The sequence below is a fragment of the Leuciscus leuciscus genome (assembly GCF_965113295.1).
Source record: "Leuciscus leuciscus genome assembly, chromosome: 10".
Taxonomy (NCBI): domain Eukaryota; kingdom Metazoa; phylum Chordata; class Actinopteri; order Cypriniformes; family Leuciscidae; genus Leuciscus; species Leuciscus leuciscus.
Genome location: NC_138734.1, coordinates 40,646,606 through 40,663,541, shown reverse-complemented (window position 1 = coordinate 40,663,541; position 16,936 = coordinate 40,646,606). Strand labels below are relative to the sequence as shown.

Genomic DNA, 16,936 nt, shown 5'->3' with positions numbered 1-16,936 from the left:
AAGGGCCTCTGCCGTTACAGGTAAATACGTGATACCAGCACAGTAAGAAAGTTTAATCGTATAATGAACAAATTGCTCAAGTTTTTGGGAATTGACGATCGTTCACTTCTGGCATAAAGTCACAATGAACACGGTCCCCAGTTAAACCATCACACTGGCACCATCCGCGCTGCCGAGAGCGACGTTTAGATGAATATGTAAATGCTTTTGTCTCAATAACAAAATAAACACACGACGAAAATGACAGCGATGAAAAAACAGCAGTTGAGAGAGTATCTGATCACAGCCATGTGGTTTGGATTGGCGCCTTTGTAATATAATATAATATAATATCTAAAAGTGAAAACAATTATTTCACAAGATTAAAGATGAAATTCGGAAATATTAGATGAAAGTACCACAAAATGAACATTATCATTGCTTATCAAAAGATGTTCTGTTTTTGTCTGAAACACTGTGTACTTCACACATTTCATGTGTTCAAACAAGGACATGCTTTCTGCTTAAAATATCTCCTTAGAAGTTTGACAGCTGCCGAGGCAAAGCAAGTGACAAGACAAAAAAATAAATAATAAAAATATCTGTCAGAGGAACAACAACATCAAAATACACATATTCAAAAACAAGTTCTTGCCAGCTTTGCTTTTTAGGCCAATTATTTATTTTTTTAAATGTTCAGATATTTGTTTTGAACACAAACGTACTAATTTAGACAGATAACATTTCTTTTTTTCCAGTGATTTGAGAATCGTATTTCATAACTCATTTATCTAAAGCTCAAGACACTAAAATAAGGTTCAGTTTGCTATCATTAGTTTACATTAGCTAACAAGAACTAACAATGAAAATACTTCTAAAGCATTTATTAAACTCCTGTTAATGTTTACTAATGCAATATTAACATTTTAAATGTAATGGAGCTGCGCTAACAATGATACTAACGTTAATAAAGATGAATAAATACTGCAGATGTATTGCTCATTGTTGATTAATGTTAGTTAATAGTGTAATATTTCTTAGTGAATGTGTAAAGCATGACTTTGTTAAGATCTTACCCAGCTCTCTCTCTCTCTAAATGTATGCGTTTGTGTTTGTGTGTGTGTGTGTGTGTGTGTGTGTGTGTGTGTGTGTGTGTGTGTGTGTGTGTGTGTGTGTGTGTGTGTGTTTCTGACTCTGGTTTGAGGGGCGATTAGGAGAATAGGAGATGGCTGCTCACAATGTTAATAAGTCATTGTTACATCGCTGTCTTCCAGGCCATGACACGCTGAGGGACGGACGGCTGCCACCGGAGGGTTATCAGGGGGTGAACGTGTGTGTGTGTGTGTGTGTGTGCTCGTCACAGAGAAAGAATATATAGGATTGTGTGAATATATGCGAGGAGAGAGAGAGAGAGAGAGAGGGTGTTCATGGGAATGAACAAAGAGGCACAAAACACATTGGTTGAACATGTTTGAGGTTGAACAAGCGAGGGTGTGTCAATGGTAAATGTGTGTGTGTGTGTGTGTGTGTGTACACTGCATATACGTGCATGTTTGTTCCAATTAAGTTCTGTTGTGGCTCGTCACTAAGGGCTAATGCTGGCCATTCACAGCATGCATGTAAGTGTGTGTTTATGTGTTGGGATGATATATGAGAGGACAGTCACACAGGTTTTACCACTCGCAACAGTCTGACATCAAACAATCTCTAGCCAACCATCATATCCACAGGACATCAACCATAACTCCCATTCATTACATTTATATTCACACTTTATTTACATTCTATGCATTATATATATATATATATATATATATATATATATATATATATATATATATATATATATATATATATATATATATACACAGTACAGGTCAAAAGTTTGGAAACATTACTATTTTTTATGTTTTTGAAAGAAGTTTCTTCTGCTCATCAAGCCTGCATTTATTTGATCAAAAATACAGAAAAAAAAATTGTAATATTGTGATATATTATTACAATTTAAAATAATTGGTTTTCAATTTATTATACTTTAAATTATCATTTATTTCTGTGATGCAAAGCTGAATTTTCAGGATCATTACTGCAGTCTATCACATGATCCTTTAGAAATCATTCTAATATGATGATTCATTATCAAAGTTGGAAACAGTTCTGCTGCTTAATATTTTTTCATAACCTGTGATACTTTTTTAGGATACTTTGATGAATAAAAAGTAGGGGGGAAAATTTTTTTATAAAAAAAAGAAGCAAATGTTTTAAAAATAGAAATCTTTTGTAACAACAATATACACGACTGGTCAGTAATTTGGGGTCAGTCATTTTTTCTTTCTTTTTTTGAAATAAATCAATACTTTTATTCAGCAAGGATGTGTTAAATTGATAAAAAGTTGACAGAAATAAATTATTTTTTAAAGTATATTCAAATAGAAAACTATTATTTTAAGTTGTAATAATATTTCACAATATTACTGTTTTTTTTCTGTATTTTTGATCAAATAAACACAGCCTTGATAAGCATTAGAGACTTCTTTCAAAAATATTAAAAAACGTAATGTTTCCAAACTTTTGACCTGTACTGTGTGTGTATATCTATATATATAAAACTTGATTCTGATTGGCCAATCCCAGCATTCCAAAGTACAATCTGGCCCCCAATTGACATCAAATACAACCTAATTAGCATTTCCTTTATATATGTCTCCATCTGCAAGCCTGATGATGATAAAGTGCAGTGTGTTTGATGTCATGGCACACACATCTGTCACACTGCGACCCTTGTTTGTCAATACAACAAGCAATTTGACCCTTGACCCTTCATGATCCGATTGGAGACTAGACCATTTGTCTCTTTGTCAATCCATGAGAACGGCACATCATCCAGCAGTTTAAAGTCAACAGGCTGATAAAAAATATTTGAACGGTCACTGATTTATTATTAACCAATAAAGAGGTTGAGTTGTTGTGCTGATCACTTGTTTTTAGTAAAATTTTTGACCAATCAGCATCCAGGAAGGGAAATATGCATTTTACAATATGGTAATATCTGGCACAGGCATGTCACAGTCCTAAACGTTGCCTGATTTGTCAGGCTTACAATTCAAGAAAGAGACAAGCTGTCTGTGAAACATTTTCTTTCACCCACTCTATGCTGTCCGCTTTGTCTCCCTGAAAAGGTCTGTGTCTCACTCAATAGGAGAGTCGCCCCCTCTTCCATATCTTCTAATCTGAAGGCACAGATTCTCCCCTCAGTGCCATATATAGTTCAGAAGCGTGAAATGAAACGGTCCCCTGAAGGCAAGAACAGCTGGTACTGTGGCTGAACCAGGTCCCTTGTTCCCCTTCATTCTACCTGCTGCTTCCGCCCAAGTACACTACATTACACTGCTGAGAGAGAGATGTTTTACAGACTCACACATGCTGACATAGCAGTGCGAATCCTTCACTTTGTGTTTCCTAGGGGTTCCTATTTTTGGACCTGCGTCTATAGAGAGAGCAATATATCAGATACTGAATGTAAGCTTGCTTATTTTGCTCAAGATAATGATTTATTAAGTCCACACGTCATGCAAATGAACTCTGCTTCTAACCACAGGTCGAGAGCTGTCGTGCCAACCACACTTCTGTGCGATGCTGTTTTGGGAAACACCGACTCGTTGAATGATTTTTAGAACTATATCTATCGTTATCTATAGTTATCGTTCTTGGTGTGAAGCATTTGAATATGCTAGGCTACAATGGCTTTTAGGATATTCTACTCCATTTCAGAGCAAATACATAAATATCAAGGCATCAAATATAATTAAAATGCATAATTGTTTTTGCGATTTAACTTTTAGCTACATCACCTACCCTAACACAGAAGGTCTTTATATTCAGCTTTGAAAATAGGTCTCCAGAAAACATATTTTAAGTGTACACTCTAAAAAATGCTGGGTTGTTTCAACCCAAATTTGGGTCAAATATGGACAAACCCAGCCATTGGGTTACGTTTAACCCAAGGTTTGGGTTTGTCCATATTTGACCCAAGATTGGGTTGAAATAACCCAGCATTTTTTTAGAGTGTATGTATATTTATGGACAGATATTATTCTTATCTAGTTGATTTCAGCACAGTGACATAAACAGCCATCAAAGCAGAATTTCACTGAAAAGGTTATTGACTAAGAGCGCTGGTGGCAAGCATGGCTGTGGACCAATCAGCGGAGGCATGACTAAGCTGGGCGGGGCTTGTTTGGACCAATCATTGAGTGTGGCCCCCTTTTCCTCCCTATCCTCAGCAGTCTCTGGGAGACTGCATGCATTTCCTCTTTATCACTGTGCCCTACAGACAATCCCTCTCATCCCCCCCTCTCTCCCTCATTCTCTCCGTCTCTCTCTCTCTCTCTCTCTCACCCTGCCTACCTCTCTCCATTCCCGTATGAATCAGATTCCAGCTGTCGCCTGCCGAGGCATCCATTCTTACACTCAACTAAAGGGGGAAAGAGAAAGAGAGAGGGATGATGATGGGAATGGGTGAAAGGAGAATAAAGGAATGAAGCAAGGGCAAGAGGAAATGGGGCATATCATCTGTGTGTGTGTGTGTGTGTGTGTGTGTTTGTTTGCATAAGTATGTATTTGTATTCTTGTGCTGTGGCTTTGTGTGCTTTATATGTAGGAGTGCTAAACACAGGGAGTGACGTGGATATTTCAGACAGCAAGCAGCATAAGAAAAAGGCAGCAAAAGAAAGAAAATGAGAGCGAGAGATGTGGAAATATATAAATATGAAAGAAGGACTGAAGAGGAGCTATATATGGCAGTCTGTCTGGGCTTTATAGTGTGTAATGAGACCGATGTCCCATTCATTTCATAAAGCCATGTTTAAAGTGCACTTTCACAGTAGCTTTAGTATATTGTACGTGGTTATTTTGCCAAGAATACGTTTCTTGGCAAGATCTGACAGGAAAAGCCCCAGATCAAAGCCAAATCATAAAATATCGAGATCGTAAATACAGTCAGGGTGGAGAATGATCTCTAGTGTGAACCGAAAACATACAGGACAACCAGTGTCGTGTTGTTGTCAGGATTGTTTGGTTTCATTGTCTTTTTGTTCATGTGCCTGTGTTTCCTTTCTGTTTAGCCTTATTCATTTTCTTGTTAGTTTCTTTAGTCACTGATTAGTTTCACCTGTGTCTCATTTAGTTCCCTTGTTTGTGCCCTAGTGTATGTATACTCCCTGTTTAGCTCAGTTGGTTGTTGGTCATCGCCTTTGTTTTATGTGTGGCAAGTGTACGATTCTCCTTGGTGTTCTTTGTGTTCATTAAAGACTTTGTACAGCTTATTCTGCGTCAACCGCATTGGACGATTACAACCATAAGTGTGACACTGGTTCCCAAACTCTTGATTCTAACGAGTCAGTTCATTTTGTGAATCAAAAACATACAGAGCAACTAATTTAGTCTGATTCCTGAACAAATGACTCAAATTAGTTTTTGAAGTGTGTATCCGTTCACACTCTGATGGCTAATATTACCCACAACCCATTGCGCTTTGGATGAGGATTTGGTGCAGAGCTACACGAATAAAAAGTGTTAAAAACTACAGACATGGCAGATGTGCGACAATGCGTCTGTTAAAGACACAATTTTATGTGATTTTCCTTCCCAAAGCTTGTCTACTCTTCTGCTACACACTCAAAAGTATGTACTTTTTCTTCAAAAAAAGAGTACTCATTCAGAGGAATTGGACTTCTTCACGATTCCCATCCCTAATAAAGTGTTAACAAACACATTAGAAAGCAAGAAACTAGTCATTTAAATGTGCACAGGGTTTCAGGCCTAGAGCGTGCGTGCGCTTGGTTTTACATTGGAAGACCTCGTGTCACCGATACCTTTGGTTGGCTGCAGAAGCGACACCAACGGCTCACTGAGCTTTAATCAGTTCCAGCACGGCACAACGTTGCCCTCCAGGAGAGATATTATTATGGCTTTGTACCCATATGATCTTCTGCATGGTGACTTTCAGACATTAGATGCTGCTGCTTTTGTTGTCTGTGCTTTTTAAAAGTCCTTGAGTTTCCGCATTCTCGATTAGAGTCAAATTTCTGTCCGACTCTGTTCGAATGTCAATAGACTGCCGGTAATGTCAATAGATAACAGTGTTATTATAACCTGGGCTGTACTGATGAGGGCCTTGTTCTCTAGACATACATTGAGCCTCTTTTAGGGACATTTGGAATGCAAACCACCAACCAGGAACTGCATGAAAATTTGCCTGAATAGGGAGGAGAGAACAGCGAAAGAACTCCAGAACAGGGTCATTCCTTTTCACTCTTTAATCCTCTCCAAACACTAGTATTCATCTTTAATTTTATCTTCAATAGTTTATTTCAAGTAAATAATCTGAAACTTTACTGACATTCTCTTCAGTTGCTGTGTAGTTGTCATGGCCTCCCTATCCCACAGGGTTAAATGTCCCTGCGGACAGCCAGCTTTTCTCTGTGTCAGCTGTGCTGCTGTCAGGCCTCTTTGAGGTAAATGTCACCTGAGGCACATGCAAAGAGACACTCCATGACACAAGCAGCACCTGACAGTCAGCAAAACACCTGCCTGCCAGAGCTACTCCTCTTATCTGTGTGTTGTCACACTTGCCAGGCACACTTCTTCTTCAATGGCTGTTCTTTAATAATTAAAGCATTGCATTGGGGCTGGGCGATATGGCCTAAAAAACAAAATCCGATTTAAGATTTAAATCAATTCCACCATTTTCTCAAGTCAGGTCTCACCAATTTAACTTTTTTCCATCTTTCAACTGCATAAGCAGCCAAGTTTTATTAAAAGTCCATTTTGCCAGTGGTGAAATACCCCTTTAACTCACCCAAGCTACAATTTAAGATGAATTCACCCGACATTCTATGAGATAATAAACCATCTGACCTCAAGGGACTGGTTAATGAAAACATGGCTGCTGTGTAATGATCTGTTTACATGATACTCTAATACAACCTGTTCTAGTCTAGGGAGGCTCTGCCTTGCTCCCCCTTGTATTGCACTGACATGCATTGCTCCCTGCTCCCGTCTGCCTTGCTTTCAGTGATCCAACAATACTCCTCTGACTTCTATGGCACAGTAAGATGGCAGAAGAGCAGGCCAGCCATGGGCATTGTGCCCAAGATCTGAGGCACTCGGCCATGCCAGTGCGTTCAGTGTACAGAGCTACAGTATAGTGGCTGCCTGTGTCGTCACATTTGCATGTATTGTTCAGTGTGCATTGCAAGGGTATGTGGACTACAACACTATACACTCTGTGTCTTTCCCATGATATCCACGACATGCTCTATGCTTTGTCACTTGGTGGGTACAGATGTGTGGTACTGTCTGTGTTTACTGTGCCATTACACCTGTAGACACTTCTGTGTGTAAATGTGTGTATATTATCTGTGTGGGTAGGTCTTGCTTTGATAATTGACTGTGTGATGCTGCAGTCCGTAGTAAACGTCTGTGTGTGATGCATTATAGTGTATGCTCAGTTTGGGTGTGGATAAGCACTTTGTGTGTCTTCTTTGCCATGCGTCACGTGAGTTCTGAGCCAAACCTTGGACTCTAACTCTTTAAATAGAAAACAACTAAGAAATTCTCATGCCTGCAAAAAATTTGTCTGGTTATATATTAACTAGAACAGTGTTACTCAGTCATATGAGGCCTACGGTCTTCAGTTCATTAACCAAGACCGCCAGGCCTACTTTTTATTGTCTCTTTATTGATTTTTGTGGCAGATACTGTGTGTATTTGCTATCTGGCTTGCATTTAAACTGTGTCAAAGTTTAAACTAAGAAAGACACTGACCTACACTAGTTGCTCACTCTCACTGACACATGCCTAGACAAAAGACGGCCAATACACACAGCCTCTAAACACACCTGTACTACAGATCCCCAATTCCCACCAAAACAGAGATGTTTTAAATATGAGCCAAAGAGCATCACAGTCAGCGCTGGAGCTTGCTTTTATTGGATAATGCCTATATGAAAGAGTAAATCAATCGTAAATAATTTAACTTATTTCCCAAAACTATCCGTGAACAATATAAATATACATTCATAATCATGCATGGCATCCCTTAGAGCTTCTCTATATATCACACTGTTTAAAGTCACTATTTAACGGAAGTAGCGTCAGATCTTTTCCTCTGTATTGTGATGCACATTCAAGTAAGGTCATGGATTTCTTCCATGCAGTGTACGTGCAATGTTTGTTGCAAACAGAAACACCAGAAGTCGAACAGCAGATTGGACATACTTCACAATTAACAATGTGTATGACATAAATTCATTACCAATATTCACGCCTGCGTAGAGCTGCTATGGAGCGCGGAGTGCAAGTGAGTGCTTGCAGAGACAGAGACGAGGAGTGAATGCATCAAGCACACTTTCCTAGAATGTCCTGTCTCTCAAGTAATGCTGGGAAATTCAATTAACTGGGCTGAATTGCTTCATTGGACGATTTACAGACTTGCCAACATTACTTGAGAGTGAGGACACATAGGAAAATTATGGCTTTACTATAAATACAGGTCTCGCTTCTCAAACTATGGGCCAGATTTACTAAACAGGGCAGATTAGCGTGAGAGTGCAATTCCATAAAAGCACAGATGGGAGTGGAAAGTTTTGCGCGAGATCTACTGACGACACACAAATTAAAGAACACAGACGCAGTCGGATCATTTCCATAATGACCAACGCAATCTACCAAGAGCAGCACAAATTAGCGTCTGGTTTAAAACATGCTTTTTTGGGGCGGTAAATAATGCCACAAATACCTGTAAATTGACTAGTGCAAACCTTAGTAAATCACCTTGCGTGATTCATATAAATACTCCCACAAATTTTGTGTCTGAAAGGGAAACTTCTACAAATGCATATGCAATAAGGTCAGCCGCAAAAATAACTGTGTCCGCGCCTTTTCAGCGTTAATTTTTCACTGTGTGTCTTTAGTAAATTACTGACAGTAGTTTTTTAACGCCAAAAGAGGGTTTGCACTGGAGCAAGCTGTAAGTAAATCTGTCCCTAAGGCCTCTAAAAATGGTATTGGTGTATAACGTTTAACACATAAAGGGCCGGAAAAAATGACTCATGGTCACTAACCAGAGTGCAAACAATACAAAAAGTCCATGGCCCCACTTTTACCACCATCCCGTCTGACTCATTCCAATCGGTGGGAAAGGAATGTATCCTATTACTTATTAATGGAATCCTAAAATTGTGGGTGACATTTGTGTGTCGCATGAATGCAGGGAGTTGTCGTAAAGGCAGGAGAGTGGCGTTGTGAAACTGTCAAGCCTCTTTTGTAAAAGTTTTTTGTAGCCTGAAAAGCTAAACTTCTGATTACTGAGTCTGTGTGAGAGAGGTAGTAAAAACAGTAAAAAGTGAAAGGTTTGTTTGAGCTGCGCCCTCTACTGTACAGGCGTTAATTTGCATTCCCTTCAGTCTGAGGATTATTCATTTCATTTTTGGTGAGAAAGGGCCTTTACATTTGCCAAAACTTTTTTTTGGTAATTAAAAAAACAAGCAAGCAAGCCCAGCACAGGCGAGGAAAAAGTAACTTAAAAAGTAACTAAGTAATGCAATCAGTTACTTAAAAAAAATATATAATGCAATATTGTAATGCATTACTTTTAAAAGTAACTTTCCCCAACACTGCTTTTAACGAACTAAAATACCAATATAACTCATTTTAGTCACAGGTAGATACAGTAAGTACATAGTTTGTGATGTAATGTCATGTGCAAGTGCATTTAGGCTATACATTTAAGAGACTTAAAATTCTCTAGGAATTGAACCCATGACCTTGTGCAATGCTCAACAAATTGAGCAACAGGAAAATTAGAACTACAGCCATTCATCTGTCATTTGTGACAAACGAGTCGCTCAACCCTGTACCCCGCTGACCCCGGTGCTTATAACCCACCACTGACCTTGTGTGAGTTCAGACCCTGGGGCTTTTCCAGGACATACAAACATAACCACACATGTATTCATACACATCCCTTAGTCTTTCCCCCTGTCCCCTGTATCAATATGAACTCTAGTGCATGGTCCAGACGCTCATTTTCTCATATCCAGCCTCCCCTTCTCTAGCCAGGCGAGTGACCCCTGTCATTGTCGAGCCGTCTCTGTCTTGGGCGTGCGATAAAGGGGTCATTGTTGCTATGTTGCTGTGTTCTCAGCCATTCTCGGACACACCTCCCTGATTCATTTTCTCTACAACTGCTTGTAAAACACTATTTGACAAGTCTTCATTTACACCTTTACAAGCAATTCACCTGCTAAGATGGTATGGACATCACATGGCCAATAACTGAACTGTAGTCAGAGTAGAAAAAGGGCCCAGCCTCACTGAGGTGAATATTTCAAAACAGATAATCAGAAGTCCAAAACAACCACAAACCTAGTAGTCTGTACATTTTAGGTGTGCATGTACATAAGACTGTTGTTAAGGGATGTGTAAAGGTCATACAAATACAGGACTGCACTTTTACGTCCACGGTTGAGTATGTAAACGTGTCCTGTCATTGAAGAGGCATGGTTTACCTGTCAAGTCAAGTCAAGTCAAGTCACCTTTATTTATATAGCGCTTTTTACAATACAGATTGTATCAAAGCAGCTTCACCGTGATAACATAAAAATAATACAACACAGTTTGTTTCTAGAAGAAAATTGCGTCATCGTCCACCTTAAGTAAGGCAGATCAATAATATTCTTGAATATTAAATGTCCCCAACTAAGCAAGCCAAAAGCCAAGGCAACAGCTCAGTAACATTTAATGATGACAAATAAGATTTGCTATAATTTGAGAATCCAAATGCATAAAATCCATGATCTAGCAGCTGACATAGCTTTTTAAAGTGACACTAGGTGGAATGACCAGCTACTGGCTGATGCTGATAATCTCAAAATTGTCAAATATAATCTTATTAACATGTCTGACTAATATATCGGTCTTCCACAGCCTTTAACATAATATTGAACTTGAGAGTAGGGATATTAATTGGCTTCATTAAGAGTGGAAAAATGTGTGCCACGACTATTTGATTGCACTAGACAGTGGCCATTAGCAATTCCTGTGTTCCAGGAAAGACCTGCCTGAGGAGTGTGTCAAGGGAAGGTGATCGGGGGTTTAGCGTTACTCTCAGCTGAGTCACCCATCCAATTGATCCCCATTTCTCTTTTGTTTTCCCAGAGTGTGGGCCATTCTGTAACAACGGTAACTTAAGTCCAGAGTGAGCTCAGTTAACGACATGAACTGACCAATGACTCCAGCCTATCAACTCACACACACAGAGTGACATCACTTTAAAGGAGGTCACAGTAATCAGATTATCCTAGTTATTCAGATGTACTGACAACCAGCGAACCAAGTATGTTCAAATTAGCCCTCCAGGCAACATGAGGGAGAGGCAGCTATTACAGTAATTTTGGTATGCAAATGTAAAAGTCTTTGTCTTTTGTCCTGACTGCTCGTATCGGTGTTCTAATATGTTGCATTTACAAAGCCAGTTGAATTACACACCAGTTTTAAGAGGTACTAAATCAGAGATCAATTTTGTGACAAACACCAACACTAGTGAAGGAATGCAATTATTGGTGCACTAAAGGGGACACTATACCATACACACAATCCCGCTGTACTGTGTTGTTGAGCGGGGACTGTACTATGGGGGAGGGGGATGTCTAGGGTGCAATTGAGGGGAGCTGGGAAGAGGCTGGAGGGCATGGAATCCGCCTCTGTTGCCACGGCAGCTGTGCCAATCTCCAAGTACGCCTACAGTTTGAAGAGGATACCTGAGCTCAGAGCCCCTGGATAATGAGAAGCAGTGAAACTCTAAACTCTGACAGCTAATGCTTTCACCCCTCCTGTGTCTACAGGGGCACAGTAAACAAGCATCCCATTGCTGAGAGAGGGAGCAGCACTGGGATGACTGTTTTCATGGATTTGACAGGGATTAGCAGACTTTACTAAATCTTCTCTTGAGGGTCTGTCAAGCTCTGCTACTGCAAAAACTGCAGAAATCGAACACTTAGTATATCTAGTGTGCAGCGTTCATTTTCCAAAATGCATCCATACTCATCCATTCAGCTACTCTCTTCTTTCTGCCCACAACAACTCCAACTGCGCTTAGCTGCAAATAGCACAAAAGACCAAAAATAGCCCAGTATTTTCCAGAGCAGAGCAGTTCGTCTTAAGAAGAGAAAGCAATGCAACGACAAGAGGCTATAGGAAAAAAGAAAAAGAACAATTTCCAAGTCCACACACAACATCTATTCCTATTGTTCACTCCACCAGTGCCAAACCCATGATTTTCGTACAATTCCCATTGCAGATTTATTGTTGAATGCATCAGAACACACTCAGAATAACATTTTTGCAAAATGTTTACCTTTAGGGGTACAACTGCTTGCCACTCAAAGGGACATCTTTGTACCTTTGTAAGGTTCATAGTAGTAACATAGGGGGACATACTATGCTAAGGTAATAATGTGGACCTTTTAGGTGTAGATAAGGTGCAAAGTTGTCCCCTTTAGGAGTAGTGACCCAATGACAAGGTACAATTTTGCACATTTAATTTAACAGTGAACAATAAAGAAACGTTACTCACTGTTACTGGATTTGAGGTCTCGATGGATGATTGGCACAAAAGTTTGGTTGTGCAAGTAGTCCATTCCAGTCGCAATCTGCACTGCCCAATTCACCAGTACCCGAGGAGGCACCTTTTTCCCAGCAAGTGCCCGGTTAAGTGCTCCACCACGGGCATATTCCATAACCAGGCAAAGATTTGGCTCTTGCAGGCAAACACCTCGGAGAGCGATGATGTTGCGGTGTCGGAGCATCCAGAAGAGTCTGGCCTCCTGCCTCACGTTCTCTGCCGTGGCACTGATGTCCTCATCTGGGTCCTGACGAGCCGCTTTAACAGCCACTTCCTCATCTTGCCACACACCCCTATACACCTTTCCAAATCCGCCGGCGCCGATCACTTCCTCCAAGCACAGCTCTGAGAAATCAATATCCAGTGGCGATTCCCCACCGACCAGACCTCCCGGAGGCAATGCTGGATCCCGTCGGGTTACGTAATTACTAGGGAATATGCCCACCTTGTCTTGGATCTTTCCAGTCCACCAGCCCTCATCTCCAGACACTTTGGAGTCCTTGGAGAGCACCTCCAAAAGGTCACCGCGTCGCAAGGTCAGCTCCTCGTCCGCTGTGGCCTCATAATCAAAGACAGCTGTCCAGTAAGTGTTAATGCCATCATGATGATGGGGAAGATGGGAATCTGGGGATCCCACTGAGGAAAGACGAGTAGAGGAGTTCTGGCTGCTGCTGCTGTTGTGTGTCAGGCAGGGTGTTGAATTTGTATTTTCTGGGAGGACAGGGGGAACACAGGAACCTCCAATGTTGGTGCAAGGTAGTGGGGCAGCACTGCCACCACCTCCAGCTCCTACTCCACTCAGTCTTGTATATGGGTCCATCACTGAGTGCACAGGTCAGCGATGAGGTCTCAAAAGCTGGAGGAGGCCCTCTGTCAACTTGCGCACAATATCCATGCAGAGCCCATCTACTGAGTGCAGGCCTGGTTGATGAGGGAAGAAATCAATGAGTAAAGCTTCTGCTGGGCTGCCCCTTCACTGTCCTCACCAGTTGCTTGGATTGTCCACAGCACACTTTGCGTGCGTGTTAACATTTATAGAGCCATTGTAGTCAGTCAATGTATGCTTACAGCTCTAATATGACTAAGACAAGGATTCTGAATAACAGTTTTGCATTACAATAAACGTTTTTTCTAGAGAAACATGAGATCCAAAGTCCATGAGATTAGATGAGAATGTCCAGTCCATCAAGACGTAGGAATGTTTTCTTTTTGGTTGCTTGAGCAGCATTGGGCTTTTCCATTAGAAGAATCATTGAAGGCCTTGCTTGATTTCTTCTTGTAACAGCAGAATCCTTAACTAAAAGAATATTAGCTACTACAGGATAAAACAGGAACTAGGTGGGTCTTCTGATAATTTGACCAACACCACATATCAGGATCTAGTAGCTTAAGGGTTAAATTTCTGGAATGTTGTCATAACCTCTAATCTATGTAAATCCGATCCATGTAAAACTCTCATATTTGTAAATGTACATCGATGTTGCTCTTAGCAATGGACGTTAATGAATATTCATAGCCTTAAACACATGCATGCGCAAACTTAAGGCATCTTCAGACATTCAGCTCTGATAGGCTCATAGAGATGCGCCAGCTCGCGATCCCAAAACATCCACAATTATTTGCACATTCGTAATATTCACTTCACGTTTGTCTTGTTTAGTGTAAAACCGGTACATTGCGAACTCTATAAGAAGGTTCAAGTGTCTAAATTGCCGTCAAGGAAAGCGCGCGTCCATTTTAAGATGAGAATCACAACAGAGAGATGGCAGAGCAGTGGTTGTCATTAGATTTAGTCGACATACATAATATTTCCTACCCATTTAGCGTTTAGCATATTTGGAAAGGCGTATTAATATTTAATCAATAAACGTTAGCCTACTATAGCTAGGCTACTACACGTCTACTGTTTGCAATTTAATTCAAGTCATAAAAAAAGCCACTGGAAGCGCAAGTTCTTATTTCAAGTCCTCATGTTCCATGATTGTCATTTTAACAGTAGACATTTTATTGTCATCGAGCAGTTGATCCATAAAGCTGGAGTCAGTTGCGTCTATAAATAGAAATGTATGATAAGCTTAAGCGGAACTTCGGCTTGATATTGGATTATTATGATATAGCGATATTGAGATCATTCTATGAAGAATGAGAGTGATGCGAATGGCTTGCATAAAGGTTACTTTTATCCAGGTCGTAGCGATTAGGCGACGAAATTCTCAATAATGTGTTTATGTTGCCCAAATAAAAGCCAGCACAAAATGCGTCCACCATCTTTATAATAATAATAATATAATAATGATGATGATGATGATGATGATGATAATAGCCACCTAGTTCCTTTCTATATTCTGCAACGATATTTCTTGTAATCCAGAGATCAGAGAGAAAGTAGGCTATCCATACGTCCTTCCAGCCCAACTACCAGTTTTCTGAATTCAGATGTGTTTACGGTTGCTTGGATCGTTCACTGTACATCACAACATCCACACAGCTCGTCGCATGGGCGTATCATAATGCTGAAATATTCCCATATGTTGTACACATCATCGAAATCCACTGAAGGATGCTCTTGTAATATTTCTCCCAGCTGGGTCAGATAGTCGTCCTGTCGTCCATCTCAATCGAATCGTTTCTACCCCCGTTTCCTTTATCTGTGAGAAAGACGATCTATTCCATGGACCGAGCTGTCAGCTCCTGAGGCTGACTTTGTATCCAAATACACCGGCTGGACTGGGGGTGGAGGACAGTAGGGCATTCTGGGAAATTGAGTTTATAGTGTATGCAAAGTGGATGTGACCTATAAGGACCAAATATAATATAATATAATATAATATAATATAATATAATATAATATAATAAATTTACAATTAAATTGTCAATTCTATAATTATATATAACATTAATATAATTATATTTATTTTTTACATAATACAAGGTTGTTTGTGTGTGTGTGTGTGTGTGTGTGTGTGTGTGTGTGTGTGTGTGTGTGTGTGTGTGTGTGTGTGTGTGTGTGTGTGTGCGTGTGTGTGTGCGTGTGTGTGTGTGTGTGTGTGTGTGTGTGTGTGTGTGTGTGTGTGTGTGTGTGTGTGTGTGTGTGTGTGTGTGTGTGTGTGTGTGTGTGTGTGTGTGTGTGAGTGTGTGTGACAAAATGTCCCCACAAAGATGGCAATACATTTTTGTCCTTGTGGGGACATTTTCATGAGGAAAACAGCTTATAAATAAGTCATACTAAGTGATGTTTTTTGAACATGTAAAAATGCAGAACGTTTTCTGTGATGGATATAGGTTTAGGGGTAGGGTTAGTGCAGGGCGATAGAATATATAGTTTACAGTATAAAAATCATTATGTCTATGGAAAGTCCCCATAAAACATTAAAACATAACAGACATGGCTTAGATTAAGCCAGGATTAGGCTTAGTTCAATTAGGGCATTTAAGTAGGTTTTATTATTATTATTATTATTATTATTCATAAATGTGCCTTAGAAAAATCATTAGTGTGCATGTTGAGACATGCTGTTTAGTATGGGACTTGCTTAAGCCTTGTCTGTGAAAATGGGGGTTTATTAGCTGGAAACATAAAATAATAATATTTTTTTATTTGGCATATCACTTTATAATCTTTATTGTCATATATTCAGGTGGAAATGCAGTTCAGTTGAATGGCTGACCTGCACAACATGTACTGAAAGAGAACAGTTTTGCTCCATTATGTCATGCTGCCCCCTGGTGAGATTCTGGATCACATTAATGGCAGTTTTTCTTTCTGGCTTCTTTAGTCGTGCCATACGGTCCTGCTGTTCTCCAGTGCACTTTCAGTTTGCCATACTAACTTAGTTGATGTTGGTTGCGTTGTCAGAATAGAGAGCAGAAGATGTGGTGCAGAAGGTCTGTGCTAAGTATCACTTACCTGCTCTCTCCCCGTCACGCTTTGGTCTACAACAGGTTACACTATAGAGCAAAAAGGTGTTAGGAATAATGGCAGAAGATGAATAGGACAAATGTCATAATTTCATAAGATTGAAAACTTATACATGATTCTCAATAGCCTGCATGAAGCCAGACAGTGATTTTAATAAAGCCAAAGCTTAATATACTAGATATCAACCATAGTAATTTATACATTGGCAATTCCTATTTGCATTTGAATATATGTGATCAACCTCATCAGCCTGCATGAAGGCAATATTTAGATTTGTGTAATCAATCTAAAGACATTTAAAACCTGTTTTATGTTGAAGAATGATGGCATTCCTCATGTGTTTTCATGGACAT

General features: G+C 39.9%; 1 protein-coding gene across 1 annotated transcript in view; it reads right to left on the bottom strand.

Annotated features, from left to right (window-relative positions):
- The window catches only part of map3k10 (mitogen-activated protein kinase kinase kinase 10), a 33,807-nt gene extending 18,427 nt beyond the window's left edge, over positions 1 to 15,380 (bottom strand). The window contains exon 1 of the mRNA XM_082182481.1: positions 12,617 to 15,380. Coding sequence (XP_082038607.1) covers positions 12,617 to 13,484 — 868 coding nt within the window. The 5' untranslated portion in view covers positions 13,485 to 15,380. The remainder of the gene's footprint in view (positions 1 to 12,616) is intronic.
- Positions 15,381 to 16,936: the final 1,556 nt, after the last annotated feature.